Raw genomic sequence first — 16,107 nt, 5'->3', positions numbered from 1 at the left:
ATTTGCTGGGCGGTGGTGGCGCACACCTTTAATCCCAGCACTTGGGAGGCAGAGGCAGGCGGATCTCTGTGAGTTCGAGGCCAGCCTGGGCTACCAAGTGAGTTCCAGGAAAGGAGCAAAGCTACATAGAGAAACCCTGTCTCGAAAAACCAAAAAAAAAAAAAAAAAAAAAAAAAGAATAACTCATTTAAGACAGAGGTTATATGGGTAGTAGTTAGTAAAGGCTCTGGGTCAGGGCTACCTCAATTCTCAGGAGCCTACTTCCTGCTATAGTATTTCTTGTATGCTGGTCATGAAGCATTACAATTTAATGATTTTGCTGGTAACTTTAAACATTGCTTTGATCTAATCACTTCTCTTCCTCTCTTCCTTCCTCCTTCCCTCCCTCCCTCCTTCCCTTTCTTTCTTTCTTTCTTTCTTTCTTTCTTTCTTTCTTTCTTTCTTTCTTTCTTTCTTTCCTTTCTTCCTTCCTTCTTTCTTCCTTCTTCCTTCCTCCTCCCTCTTCTCTTTCTTTCTTTCATTCATTAATTCTTTTTTAAATTCTTATCACTTTAAATATAAACAATAGACATAAAGAAATTACATTTTCAACCCCAATCTTTTTTCTCCCTCCCTCTAGGGTCTTGAGTAGATCAAGATGTAATAAACAGGCATTATGTGGAGGTTTCTTCTTCTCCTTCTTTCTTCTTCTTCTTTTTTCTTCTTCTTCTTCTTCTTCTTCTTCTTCTTCTTCTTCTTCTTCTTCTTCTTCTTCTTCTTCTTCTTCTTCTTCTTCTTCTTCTTCTTCCTCTTCCTCTTTTTCCTTTTCCTCTTCCTCTTCTCCTTCTTTTCATCTAAAATTCCTTTATTTTCTTTCTTCTTTAAAATTTTTAATTAATTAATTAATTAATTATTTTTCCCAGTCCTATCACACTTTCCTGTGGTGATATATTGTGTACCCTAATAAGATTTTCCTGAAGATCAGAGAACAGAACAAGTCACTAGATTAAACACAGAAGCCAGGTGGTGGTGGAACATACCTTTAATCCTAGTACTCGGGAGGCAGAGCTCTGTCTGGATCTCTGTGAGTTCAAGGCCACCATGGACTACATGAGATTGACTCAGTCTAGGACAGAAACTGCCAGGCAGTACACACCTTTAATCCCATTATTTGGGAAGCACACATGCCTTTAATCCCAGGAAGTGATGGCTGGGTAGAGAAAGGTATATAAGGTGTGAGGAGACAGGAACTAATGGCTTTTTTTTGCAGAAGCATCACTTTCAGCTAAAGGCTCTTTTCAGCTGAGGACTCAGGGGATTTCAGTCAGAAGATTCCTGGAGGTGGTGAGGTGAGACATAGAAGTGGCTTGTTCCTTTGTCTCTCTGATCTCTCAGCTTTTACCCCAATATCAGGCTCCAGGTTTTTTTTATTATAAGACCATTTAGATTATGAGCTACACTTTCCCCTCCCCCCCTCCTGTCCTCCAAGTCCCTTCATCTAACTCCACCCCAACAACCATTCCTCCTTCTTTCTATTCAGAAAAGGGCAGGTCTCCCATGTATAGCAGCCAGCCATAGGCCAGCCATAGAATATCAAGCTGCAGTAAGACTAGGCACCTCCTCTCCTATTAAGACTGGGCGAGGCAACACAATAGGAGGAAAGAGTCCCAAAAGCAGGTAACAGAGTCAGACACAGCCCCTGCTCCCACTGTTAGGAGCCTCACAAGAAGAACAACACAACTGACTTATATATGCACAGTGCCTAGGTCAGTCCCATACAAGCTTTCTGGTTGGCAGTTCAGTATCTGTGAGCCCCTATGAACCCAAGCCAGTTGATTCTGTGGGTATTCTCATGGTGTCCTTGGCCCCTCTGGCTCCTATAATCCTTTCTCCCCCTCTTTCACAGAATTTCTCAAGTTCTGCCTAATGTATGGCTGTGGGTCTCTGTATCTATTTCCTTCAGTTGCTGGATGGGGCCTCTCTGATGACAATTAGGGTAGGCAATGATCTATGAGTATTTTTACTCTTTTCTTATGCTCAGCTTTGGAATTAGAATTTTTACCCTGTGTCATTTTATCTTGGAAGTACTGGATTTTGTCTTTTACTTCTTTCAGGGTGTCCCAGCTAAGAGTGTGTCTTGAGTCTCAGAGGAGACTTATACTTGGACTTTTGAGCAATACTAGAATAAGACTATAAACATTTATAGTAATTAACTGAAAATGTCTTATATTTTGCACATGAGATTTTGGGGACCAAACTTTAGTTTGGATATTCAGTGTCCCTAAACACATACACACACACACACACACACATTAAAGGTTAATCTGTAGCTTGGCACTGTAGTGGGAGGCCTTCCAGTTACTGTAGTTTCATTGAGAAGACATCAGGATCTTCAGCCCTTCCTTCTCTTTAGTAATGAAGAAGGAGATGACAAATTCTATTGTCTGTTTTCTTTCCCATATGATAAATAAAATAGGAATTAACAAAATGTGGCAAGATCTTCCATCAGATTACTACATTTTCAAACAAGCTCAGAATTTGTTCCAGAATGAAGCTCCAGTGTCTGAAGTAAACTGTTACATCGTTTTTGTCTGAGTAGTTCAAGCATTTGAAAAACAGAGAACATATCTCTATAAATCATCTTTCAAATTATATAACACACACACAAACATACATGAATGAACACACACACACACACACACACACACACACACACACACACACCCCTCACACTTACTAAATCACTCAAAAACTGCTTTTGATTTTTGGATGCTGCTGGCGCTTACTTTTATTGACTACAGTTCCAGTGAAGCAGAGAGGCATGTTTGATGAATTGTTTGCTTCCATAAGGCCAGTCTGCGAAACCCAGGGCTCACCTGTTCTTCAGAGCAGCTTATGAATCCATTCCACTCCAGGCTGAAGGATAATGTTGAAAGATGAAAATAAAAAGGAAGTATTATTAATTATAGAGAATGCCTGATATGTTAAAGGTTATAATTAAACATACAGTATTGTAGATTGAGGAGAACCTGGATTGTTTCTAAATGCTGTCCTTCCCTGGACTCCAACCCAGATCTAGAATTTGAAAACTTTGAAGATGTAATCCAGAAGTGTACACATCAACCCCTAGAGTGCACCTAATGGAACTCAGGGGCAAGAAGTACCAAATACTAGTCTAGTTACCACTCTTTGTAGAGGAACTAAAGCTCTCTAAAAGTCACATTATTAGCCTACCTTCAAATTTGAAAATATTATATAAAAATATAAAATAACAGTAACTTCATATTGTATAACACTAATATAGATATTTTCATGTGTATATTGCTATGTAGTCTGTACAAGTATACAGGTTTTTCTGCTAGTTTCAATGTCATAGTATTTTTTTTCGTTTCTCTTACTTTATAGGCATCATGTCTATGTATGTAAATATACATATACATGTACATATATAGGTATGTATGTTCTCACATAGTATTTCATATTTGATAAACAACAATTTTATAAATTTATTTCCAGAGTTTTCTATAATAGGCAGTATTGCAATCTTCATAATGTATATAGTTTGATTTTCTTTCTATCAACATTTTTACATTTTTAGAAATTTCTTGCCGGGCATTGGTGGCGCACGCCTTTAATCCCAGCACTCGGGAGGCAGAGCCAGGTGGATCTCTGTGAGTTCGAGGCCAGCCTGGGCTACCAAGTGAGCTCCAGGAAAGGCATAAAGCTACACAGAGAAACCCTGTCTCGAAAAACAAAAAAAAAAAAAAAAAAAGAAATTTCTTAAATGGTATTATCTCACTTATGACTCTTCATAAATATGATAACTTGGGCTTAGATAAAAGTTAAGATGATTACAGGGAACATGAAGGAGGTAAATAATGAGTGAAAATGAAAAGGACAAGTTCAATACCTAATGGTAACTTGAATTGCCTTGCATTTAGTATGACAGTGCCTGGGCTCTTACCAAGGTAAGAACAGACAAGGGACAAGGTAAAATCAGAGGAAACAGACTTGTGATGCAAGTCCCAAGATTATGTAACTGCATAACACTTCAACAGAAGATTAGTGAGATCTAGAAAGAGATGATACAATATAGATCAGGACTGTCTTCCAAAGTGATTTGTATATTCATGTCCTCTTACCCCTCCAAAATACCCCAAGCTATTTGGAATAGGGGAATGGAAGGAGTGATCTCTTAGATGAGAAAAGTAGAAATTATAAATCAAGAGGATATTTATCCCCCCATAGAGAGAGATAATCTGAAAAATGTTTAGAAGCAAGAGGAGATTCTGTCACTTCTGGAAAGTTAATTTGTATTTTCTGTTGTAAGAATCCACTTGTGCAGAATAAGTAAGTTTGCGTATTCCTGAATCTTGGTATTCTTTTTACCTGTAGTGTGCATTTTGTTTAATAGAGACTTACTGCATTGAGCAAGTTCCCCAAAAATGTCTTTATGCTTCATTTAAATGTTCCCTTGGAGTTTTAATCAGGTTTAGCTTTGTTTTTTAAAAGTGTTGTATAGTTAACCATTTCTGTAAAATGACTATAAGTAAGCAAAATGTTTACTTTAAGTCACAAACTACTTCCCCCTACTCTAGTCAAAATAAATGTTTTTCTATTGAAATTTAAGCATTTGTTTGGCAACTTGGGTAAGCTGTTTCAATAGACTTTTCATCTTCTTTGCCTCTAAGTTCCAATTTTGAATACCGTTAAATATTGAATACTGTTAAAATCTCATTAAAAGAGAATTATTGCCTAGATTATATATTTGGACTTTTAAACTTTCACTTCAAAATCGAACTTGTCCTAAAGTTTTAAATAGTAGTAAACTTACCAAAGGAGCATATCTGGGTTTGGGAGGTGGAGGAGGCATCTTGCACTGACAGACACATTTGGGCTTAGGTGATTCTCGAATAGGCTCACAAGGAGGAAACGGTAGTCTTTCTCTTGATGAAGGGACTCTACCCCCTTTGCTTCCTTTCCCATTTTCTCTGAATGTAGTCTTTTTGATTGGCATTCTGAATCCTCTTCTTGGTTCTGACATTCCCTTCTTCGAGTCTGTGGATGTGGCATCTGAATCATCAGTGGTCTTTATAGCCTTAAACCCTGATGACCCTTCGGATTCAGTATCTGAGGGTCTTACAACTTTTTTCATGCCTGCCTTGGGAGATGCATCAGATGCTGAGTCAGTATAACCACCTGTGCCCTTCATCAAATCTTTCTTGGTCTCTTTCTTTTCCTTCTTTATTTCAGATTCACTTGCACTAGATTGTACGTTTTTCTTTGCATCCTTCTTTTCTCCTTTCTTTGTAATTTTCTTATCTTTCCTTTCACCTTTCTTTACTGTTGGATCACCTTCAGATTCAGAATCAGCATCAGTAGACTCTGTATCCTTAACAGCCTTCTTCCTGATCCCTTTAATTTCCTTCTTATCTTTCTTCACCTTCTTCAACTCTGCGTCTGATTCAGAATTGGTATAGAATGCATCCTTCTTGTCATCTTTCTTTGGAGGTCTCTTTTCCTTCTTTGCACCCTTTGAGTCTACAGATTCAGCATCAGTAGATTCTGCATTTTTTTTGTCCTCACTCTTTCTTTTCTTATTTTTCTTTGAATCCTTGGAGTCACCAGATTCATCAGTAGACTCTGTATCCTTCTTTTTCTTGGCTTCCTTTTTTTCTTTTTTATCTTTTTTTAATTCTTTCTTTGCACCCTTGGAATCACCAGATTCAGCATCAGTAGACTCTGTATCCTTCTTCTTCATGGGTTCTCTCTTCTCTTTTTTCTTTCCTTCTTTTTTTATATCTTTTGAGTCTCCAGAATCAGGTTCAGAGTCCTTTCCCTTCTTTGCAGGCTTCTTTGCAGGCTTCTTTGCATTGTTCTGTGAGCAATTTGTTGACCATTCATCAAAATCTGTGGATTCAGCTCTGAACTCATTTAGAAACTTTAAGTTGATATTTGAGCTGCTTATGCGCTCTACTATGTCATCATAAAATTCTTCAGTGTTCTTCTTGGAGTTTGTATTTGGATTGTCCTTCCAAAATGTAGCTTCATTATTGGCCTCCTTGGAATTAATTAAATCTCCGTTATCATTGCTTGAATCCATTGCTTTGGTCATCTTGAAATGATTGGATTCTAGGTTTGTTTCTGATGTGATATTTGACTTCTTAAATGGTTCAATTTTGTAGGATGATTTGGGCAGAAATTGGTCTGTGTTGCTTATTTCAGGATTACCATCAGTCATCATTTTATTGGATTCCAGATTTATTGCATATAAGCTTATTTTTTCCTTCAATTTTTTCTTCAAAGTTGTTCTTGTTATATCATCTTTGGGCTTTCTAGTTTCTGCTGTTATATAACGGTTTTGAGGATTATAAAGATATTTGAGTGGAGCCTGTATAATGAAAGCTGGGGAAAAGGGTGGTCTTAGGAAAAGTTCTTGGAAAAATTGTTTTATCTGTATATTAGTTGGTATCTGACCTTTCTCCATTTTCCTTTTCTCTTGCCACTGAAAAGATTGAGGAAAATAATGATAAGCATTTGTGAATAACTTACATTTGTTTCATTTGCAGCATAAAAATCAATCAAAATCAATCAAGAATAGATTTTCTTTTCTATTTCAAAAGTGTGTGTGTGTGTGTGTGTGTGTGTGTGTGTGTGTGTGTGTGTACACCATGGTGTAAGTGTGGACTTCAGAGGACAACTTTGAGGTGACAAGTTCTCTCCTTTCACCAATTGGGTCTAGGGATCAAACTCAGATCATCAGGCTATCTTGCCAGCCTTTAGTTTTCATGTTGTTTCAAGTATTCAGTAGAAGATCCAACAATCAAATGGTCACATGAGATTAAATGATGACTATGTTGGGAAGCCTGAAGATTATATTACTATACAAATGATGCATAGCTATAGAATAAATGCTTTGGTTGTAACTGTTCTTTGGGAGAGACTTTAAAATCTTTTTATATCACAATGGATTATCCTTGGATACTACTTTTTCATTTTGCTAATGAAAGCTCCAATTTATGATAACTCCCACTTTAAAGAAGCAACAGAAAACTTGAATCTCCTACTATCAAGTATCATGAATTCCAGTTTTAAGAAAACAGGGATGTTCCACTCTTTACAACTAGATTCCATTTCAAGATTTAAATTTTAGATCTGTTTGAACCACAACTTGTGGACTTGGGCTTTCCAATTTTCTTAACCTACTAACTCTGGTATATAGAGAGAACCATGTACAAATTAGGAATGTATAAGTGTGTGTGTGTGTGTGTGTGTGTGTGTGTGTGTGTGTGTGTGTGTAACAATATTTACATGAATTTGAAAGAGAGAAAGGAGGGGTTTATGGGAAGTTTTGAAGAGAGGAAAGGAAAGGGAGAAATGATGTAATTATTGCTTTTACACTTTTATGCTTCAGTTAAAAACAAATTGGTAGGACTGGTAATATAACTCAGCATACAATAGTATTTAACATAGAAGCATGATGACCTGAATTGGGTTCCATATTAGAAGAAGAGAAGCAACTTCTGAAAGCTGTACTCTAAACATATGTACCTTCATGCCTGCATTCACACAAGTGCATATTATATATACATAGACAGACACTAATAAAAATAAATCAAATAATATTAAATTATTTTGTAAAGAAGAAAAGTTATTATAATGCAAGATTAAAATGTAAATAGTACATAAATATAACACAACAAGAATACTGTTTCAAAAAATAATACCAAAGCAGTGGAATCTTGATAAAAGATGAGTACCTATAGAGATTCTTATCTTCATAATATGGATATGAAGCAATTGTAATCTCAAAAATGAAAGAAAAAAAAAAAACAGCCGGGCGGTGGTGGCTCATGCCTTTAATCCCAGCACTTGGGAGGCAGAGGCAGGCAGATCTATGTGAGTGTGAGGCCAGCCTGGGCTACAGAGTGAGTTCCAGGAAAGGCACAAAGCTACACAGAGAAACTCTGTCTCAAAAAAAATGAAAGAAAAAGTTTATTTTTCAAACATGGGTGAGCCATTTGTTCTATAGATTTATAAATTTGAAATTCTGCTTCTGAATAGTATAATTCAAATTATGTATGTCTTCTTTATGTTTATATATGCTGTTGCCAGTATATATTTAGTTTTAAAGTGATTTTTTCTATACTTACAGGAACTGCAGTTTGTATTTCTGAAGATCCTGATCTCTTTTTTATATCTGGCAGAGGTGTTTTGGGAAGCATCAAAACAAAATGTTCTTGATTCCATTGTTCCCTAGTTTGACTGGCTGAGATAAGAAAAAAAATTTGAGTTAATAGCCAGACTCTTGCTTTGAAAAATATTGTTAAGTGAACTATATTTAAGTCAAAGTAAGTTGTAACTTGCAGTTTACCTGAAGAGCATTAGTGAACATAAAACCATTTCTCCATTTAGCATTGGCTTACGTTTAACATAACAATTTTTATTTTTTATGTAAAATCGTTTTTCACAGATTGTTGCCTGAGTAATGATATTAAACTACTGTTACAAAACAATAGGAATGAAATATAGACAAATTACAAATGTTTACTTTCAAATTGTCTCCTCTGTCTTAATTTCTTAATGTCATTTTGATTAGGTGAGAGATAATATGATTAATTCTCCCACAATTTCTATAATAAATAGCATATCACTGAGCATAAAGTAACCAGTGAAAGTGTTAATTTTCAGAGATGTCTCAGAAATTAATGGCACCTCCAATCACAGGAATTAGGTTCAGACATGCTAATAGTCTTGTCCATTCTATAATCTATAAAGACATATATATATATATGTCAAATATATATATATATATATATATATATATATATATATATATATATATATTTGAGGTTATTCAGAAAAATCAGGAATGTCAAACTGTCTGGAAACTATGACAAAAGAAGAATTGGGAACAAAATTCAGGAAAATGTTCCTAGAGAGGAGGCTAATGAGAGATGTGATTGCTTTTTATATATATTTGAAGAGCTGTTATATGTGAAGCTAGTCATAGTAATAATTTCAGTATAGCTGGTACTGTTAATAGTTAATGTTTTTTATATGTCAGGTTATGTTCTAAGACCATCATAGCTGTTAACTCAATCCTTGAAAATTCTTTTTGAATTAAATAATGCCATTGCATATTATACAAATGTGTAAACACACGGCCATATGTTAAATTCCTTATTTGGAATCACAAAGCTAGTAAAGAGCTGAATTAAGATTTGATCCTAGAGGCAATCCCTTAACTGAAGTGTTACAATGTTCTTTGTACGTTTACTGAGGGTAGAGATGGAAATAACAGAAAAAAATATGCCACTGTATGTGTGCACATTTTAGTTTAATATATGTAGGAGAGCTCTGTAAGCTTGCAGCTTCTCACCAAATGGATTATTTGTTAACTTCTCTCATCTATAACTTTTCTTGCCTTTTTCACTTTAAGTTTTCTAATTGTAAACTTTGAGAACATGGGGCAGTTTATGTTAGTAAGCATGAGACCTATATAGGAAGGAAGAACAAACTAAATAAATCTCTTATTTGAAGTCAACTAATAAATGCATTAAGTCAGAAATATTTAGCACATGCATATGTGTGTGTGTGTGTGTGTGTGTGTGTGTGTGTGTGTGTGTGTATACAAGCATGTGTAAAAATTGTAACAAATTCAGGACAGTTTTTAATCTTACCACATTTCCTAGGGAGTACTAGCCATTTATTGCTACAGTGTTTAGGAATAAAAACAAAAATAAATTTCAAAGAACAAATTCTTACTCCAAAAGTAATCATCATATGTTGTGATGTTTTTTTCCTGCCTGTAAAATATAAAGAAAACATTTTAACTGAATTTGTACTATGGGTAATCATCATCATCATCATCATCATCATGCATTGTCCTTCAAAACTAACACTTGGATATGTTTAATGCATTTTTCTTATCATCAAATTCTTCAATATAAAATAAAAACAAACCAAAATAATGAGATATCTTTACATTTGAATCCATCTATTTACACTTCCTTAAAAAGGCCAGAAAAAAATACCCAGAAAAGGCCCATTCCATATTTATCATTGAATAGCTACTATCTTTTAATTTGTTCTTTATTAATTTATTAATTTTTTGCATCCTGATCACAATTTCCCTTCCCTCCTAAGCTCTAAGTCCCTCCCCCACCTCCCCTCTGACCCCCCATCCACTCCTCCTTTTTCTTCAGAAAAGGGCCGGCCTCCCATGGGTGTCAACAAAGCATGGCACAGCAAGTTGCAGTAAAACTAAGAACCTCCCCTTATAATAAGGGTGGACAAGGAAACCCAGTATGAGGAATAGGGTCCCAAAAGCTAGCAAAAGAGTCAGATAGTCCCGTTCCCTCTGTTAGGAGTCTAACAAGAAGACCAAGCTACACAACTGTATCATAATATGCAGAGGGCCTAGGTTAGTTCCTCGCAGGCTCCCTGGTTATTGGTTTAGTCTCTGCAAGCTCCTATAAGCCCAGCTTAGTTGTTTCTGTGGGTTTTCTTGTGATATCCTTGACCCCTCTGGCTCCCACAATCCTTTTTCCTCATCTTCAATAGAATTTGCTGAGTTCCACCTAATGTTTGTCTGTGGGTCTCTACATCTGTTTCTATCAGTTGATGGATGAAGCCTCTCTGATGACAATTGGGCTAGGCACCAATCTACGAGTATATCAGAATATCATCAGGCATCATTACATTGACATTTTTTTTCTCCAGTCATGTTTGGTTCTATCCTAGGTCTCTGGGCCATCCAGCATCTGTGTCCTAGCGCTCCAGGCAGTATCATTGGTGGGCTCACCCTTGTGGTATGGGTGTCAGGCTGGACCAGTCACTGATTGGACACTCCCACAATCTCTATGCCACCTTTACCCCAGAATACCCAATAGGCAGTACAGACTGTAGGTTGAAGGTTATGTATCTGGGTTGGTGTCCAAATCCCCTCCACTGGAAGTCTTGCCTAGAGAGAGGAATTGGTCAGTTCCGGCTATGTATCTGCTATTGCTAAGAGCCTTAGCTGGGTCATCCTTGTAGATTCTTTGGAGTTTCCCTTGTACCAGCTTTCTACCTCACCCCCAAATTCCCCCTTTTCTAGTTGTCTTTTTCGGTACTCTCCCCCTCCATCACCCCTGGCCTGATCCCTCATGTTCCCATCCACACCTGTCCACAGTCCACCCACGAAATCTGTTCTATTTCCTTTTTCCCAGGGAGATCCTAATGTTCCCCCCTTGAGCCCTCCTTGTTACCTAGCCTCTCTGGGTCTGTGAATTGTAGCATGGATATTGTGTATTTTACAGATGATATCCACTTATGAGTATATACTATATGATCCAGTAGACCCAAGTGTACTTGAGGTGTCTGTCAATGGAAGATAAGGATGCTGTTTGGAGCCTTTGGCAGGCTCCTATAAGTTAATTACAGAGGAGACTTGGGATTTTTGATTAAGTCTTTACCATCATGTGCAGATAGCTATTTCCTCTTTGAGAGACAGCTCTTGGCCTGCTATTGGGCCTTAATTGAAACAATGGGCTACCAAATTACCCTTAAACTGGAGCTACCTATCATGAGCTGGGTATTATCTGACCCACCAAGCTATAAATTAGGACATAAACAGCAGCAATCATTATCAAATGGAAGTTTTGAAATACATATATATCTCTATATATGTGTGTGTGTGTGTGTAAACCTATATATATATATATATATATACACACACACATATGTATGTATGTGTGTGTTTTGTATACATGCATATATATATATATATATATATATATATATATGTGTGTGTGTGTGTGTGTGTGTGTGTGTGTGTGTGTGTGTATTTGTATGTGGTTGGGCTCAAGCAGGTCCTGAAGGCACAATAGATTAAATGAAGCTACCCAAATGACTATGACTTCTACTCCTGTTTCAATGCCTTCTGCTCTCAGTCATGGGTCTAAGTCATGAGGTATGCCCTGTGATCAGTTGACTGAGCAAGAGGGGACTGATGGTTCTTTATGTAATGCAGGCATCACCCTGAAATGAAGAGCTGAAGAATTACAACCCCTTTCTGGGACAATCCTGAAAGATACCTGTGACAGAAAATCTTCACAGTGGGTACTACACATGGTTGTACATTTTACTGGGGATGAGAAAAATGGCCAGATGTGAGATTGTTCATTGAATCATGGGCTATAGCCAGTGGTTTGGCTGGATGGTCAGGGAATTGGAAAGAATATCATTGGAACATTGGTGAGAAAGACATTTGAAGAAGTATGTGGATAGATCTCTTTGAATGGGCAAAGGTAACTTCAGTAAGGAATTGAATAATAAAGTAGATATGATAATACATTCTATGGAAATCATTTTCTTTCCCCAGCTGCTGGGAGCCATCACTGAGATGAGTAGGTTCCTGCAGAGGAGGTAAGGAGTTGGCTACTGAGGATCGGGAAGGCGAGTGAGCCAGGCCATGGTGGTTGGAAGAATCTTGTAGCCTGACTGACTAGCAGCCAGAGTGCTTTTTTAGTTATACAGAGTTCAGTAAGCAGGGATACATTCATGATGTTCCAAAACATAGATCATATTTTTGTTTTTGTACATGTTTTTCATTTCCTTTTGCTCATCTTTTAGTCATCATTGATAAACCATGACAGGACAGAGTTATCATTTCCAACCATTTTCCCTCAAGTTTGGACATCATTATAAATAGTTATCATTTTTTAGTCATAAACCCCGTAGCCCAATTTTTAAGAATCTAGAGGCATAAGAAAGCATGTTCTCAAGCTAGTAGCTCTGGTTGTTTCAAGGACACTAGACCAAAACAAATTTTCCAAGCCAGAGTGGGTATATTGCCATATCCCAAGCAGTGTATTATTAACTCTTAATGGTCAGGGTGCCCAAGAAAAATCCTCAGGCCAACGCTGTTGCAGTTATTATTCAAATACTGGCATAATACTGTGTTTATATTTTATATTTTTATAGAATTTTATATGTCTAATCCTGGCCTTCTGTTGTTCTTTAGTCATATGTCACCATAGTGGCTCTACATGTGCTAACTTTTCTAAGAGAGGGAGGTCCTGACATCTCATTCTTTTATCATCTTTCTACACCATTCTTTTCTCATCAGTATAAATCTCTGTGTAGGGTAGAGGTAACTTCAGATAATCTAACTTTGTTGCTGTATATGCTATTTAATTGCCTGAGTAGATAGTGGGAAGAGGGCTTGCAATCTGATCTGTGGCCAACTCCTCTAGCCCACCAAATCTTGTTGACCTTTTTGAGTTTACTTTGTTTTGAATACATTATTTCTATGTAAGTACAGGGCCAGATGTTTCAAGAATGTCTCATAGTGTCATAAACAGACCTCTAGCTTCTTTATGTGTGTCACAACCTCCAAGGCATAAGGAAGACCTTCAAGTAGATAAGGATATCTCCCTAAATTGGGGGAAATAGTATTTTCAAGACTGTACTGGGGAAGCTTAGAAGCAGCATTCCAAGGAGAAGGCATGAATGATTCATAAGAAAATTTCTATCAATCCAATATCCCCAAATTGTACCAATATTAAAAGTGTTCCAAGTATGAAGCAGGTGGAGATAAAAAACAAAGGTGGCTCAGTGGCCATCATGCTGCTCAGATTTGCTGAATCTTTGTCAAACAGCTGGGCTCACTTTATGACTTCTACTGTTCTCATCATATATGAATGTGGCACCCAGCCACCCCTGTCATTGGCCAATGGGCCCATGAACAAAGTGGTCATAGTGGCGGGGGTAGAGGTTACACATGATCTCAACAACATGGACTTAGGTGCAAACCTACTCTAATGGCAACTATACCTTATTTCCACTTTGGTATATTAAAATAATTGATTCAAATGAACATACATAGATACTAGTTGTTAGTTCCAAGTCAAGACAGTTCACTTTACCTTAGTTTTAAAATTATTTTCATTAGACTTTAAGACAAGATAAATGATTAAAATAAACCACCACTCAAAGATATAGCCAGTAAAATTATTTAAAGAACTGTTGTCAATTTTAGATGAATATAGATCTTTTAAAAAGAAAAAATGTCTATATAATAATTCTATCAGACATAATAGAAGTCTTTTAATCCTCTTTATTGGAACAATAGAATGACAAATTTTTCTTACTCATAAAATTAAGCTCACTGGTTGTTAAATACAACAATCTTACCTTATATCTAGGTTTAAATCTTAAATAAACCACATACACACATTAATTATTTCCATTCTGCCAAAAACAAGATGTGGTTTTAAAAAAATGACTCAAAAAGACATAGCCATTGACACATTTTTAAAAGAAGCTGAGCTGGATATATTTAAAGGGAAGGTACTCAAGGCAGAATGGGAAATTTGTAAAAAAAAAAATTCAATTTTTTTTGGGGGGGTTGAGACAGTGTTTATCCATTTAGCTTTTGTGTCTGTCCTGGATCTCGCTCTGTAGACCAGACTGGCTTCCAACTCAGAGAGATCTGCCTGGCTTTGCCTCTCCTGAGTGCTGGGATTAAAGGTGTGAGCTACCCACCGCCCAGCTAAAATTCAAAATTTAACCTATAAAAATGCACAGGGACTAATTAATTGTCTTTACACATAACTATGTAAGTTCATTGAACATGTTAATCATTAAAAATACCAAGAAGTATTGAAGAGGGCTTACAGTTTTGAAAGAGACATTTTCTTTGCCTGTCTTCTGCCAGGACCTCAGCATTCATGTGGTCAAACTGATAATGTTGAGTCATGACATCACAAAGAGTCTCTGAGCTACAAAAATTTAAAGGGAAAACACACATATTTTACACTGTCTACATACATGTAAATATTATTTTAAAAGTATGGATATGTTCACATATTTTTAAAACAATTAAGTAAGAGACCCAGGTAATTATTCATTTTACTTGCTTGTTGAATAAATAACTAATTATTTTATGGCAAGTTAATCAACATTAATTTTGAGTGGACATGTGTGCCCATACATGGATATATATGTGAGTGCTAAAGTTGGAAAAAAAATAGAATATAACATTTCTCTTAAAAAGAGCAGCTATAATCAATGATAATTATTTCAAATTCAATCTCTGCCCTTTGAAAATCTTTCATATGATTACACCAAAAAGGTGAAATTTTACTTATTTTTGTATATTTTGAATTCCCAAAAAGTAAAATGTCTATTAAGTTGATAGTAACAATACACCTCTGCAATCTGAAAACAAATATTGCTTTTCACAAAGTTGTACAAAATCATCACCTGCTACTTAGTAGGACAATTATAAATGTGATTTTTCGTTGTAGAAATAAAACATCTTAGGGTAGTATAATGATATGCATAGGAAAACTGCCTTTTTATATATTATCTTATTTCTTAGGAATATATGATATATTTCATGAATTACATATGTAATAACACACATTGAGTTAACTAATGTAAATTTCTAATTAGTTTCTGGAAATCGTAAATTGTCATTTCCTTCATTTCTTTTTTAGGTAATTTCCCAGAGCTCCCTTTGTCAACATCCTAAATTCCAAGCAAGGATTTCTTCTTCATAGGGGAAATGCCTCACAAAAACCCATTATCTTGGAAAAACCCTGAAATTATTTATTATAATGAAAAATTTTAAACAGAAGTAAAGAAAGTTTCTAACACATTTAATGTTATCCAAGCCATCTTTCATGTATATCATCTGTATTCTAATATCTGCTACCTCTTGTTCATTCAGAAGTGAATCTTTTCTTGGACATATTTTATTATATGTTTAAATGTTACAATTGTTTTTTTTAATGGAGAACTTCCATCATTTTTGTTTTATTCTAAACATTTTATTGACATACTATTTAAACATATTTGTGGGGTACATTATGATAACTTTATACCTATGTATAGTGTGTTATCAAACCAGAGTAATTCATAATTCCATTCTTCAAGCATTTATTACTTTTATGTGTTAGTAATACTAAGGCTCTTCTCTTCTAGAAATTTTGAAACACATGGTGAATTTTTGTAGAATGTTTCCCCTATCAGAAAATGTGAAAATAGAACTAATTCCTCCTATCTAGTTGCATTTTTATGGTAGTTCTCCAACTGCTACCTATATTACTAAGTACTAGCCTCTAATAACCATGATCC

The 16,107-nt window shown here is 35.9% G+C and overlaps 1 protein-coding gene across 1 annotated transcript; it reads right to left on the bottom strand.

Annotated features, from left to right (window-relative positions):
* Positions 1-2,735: 2,735 nt before the first annotated feature.
* On the bottom strand, positions 2,736-14,701 carry Cylc1 (cylicin 1). Its single transcript, XM_037199087.1, has 5 exons — positions 14,644-14,701; positions 9,748-9,788; positions 8,133-8,248; positions 4,814-6,484; positions 2,736-2,895 (listed from the first exon to the last, which is right to left on the bottom strand). Exons 1-5 carry the CDS (start codon positions 14,658-14,660, stop codon positions 2,863-2,865), a joined length of 1,878 nt encoding a protein of 625 aa, XP_037054982.1. The 5' UTR covers positions 14,661-14,701; the 3' UTR covers positions 2,736-2,862.
* Positions 14,702-16,107: the final 1,406 nt, after the last annotated feature.

The sequence above is a fragment of the Peromyscus leucopus genome, chromosome X, assembly GCF_004664715.2.
Source record: "Peromyscus leucopus breed LL Stock chromosome X, UCI_PerLeu_2.1, whole genome shotgun sequence".
NCBI lineage: Eukaryota > Metazoa > Chordata > Mammalia > Rodentia > Cricetidae > Peromyscus > Peromyscus leucopus.
The sequence above is the reverse complement of the archived record's forward strand: the minus strand, read 5'-3'. Positions and strand labels throughout refer to the sequence as shown.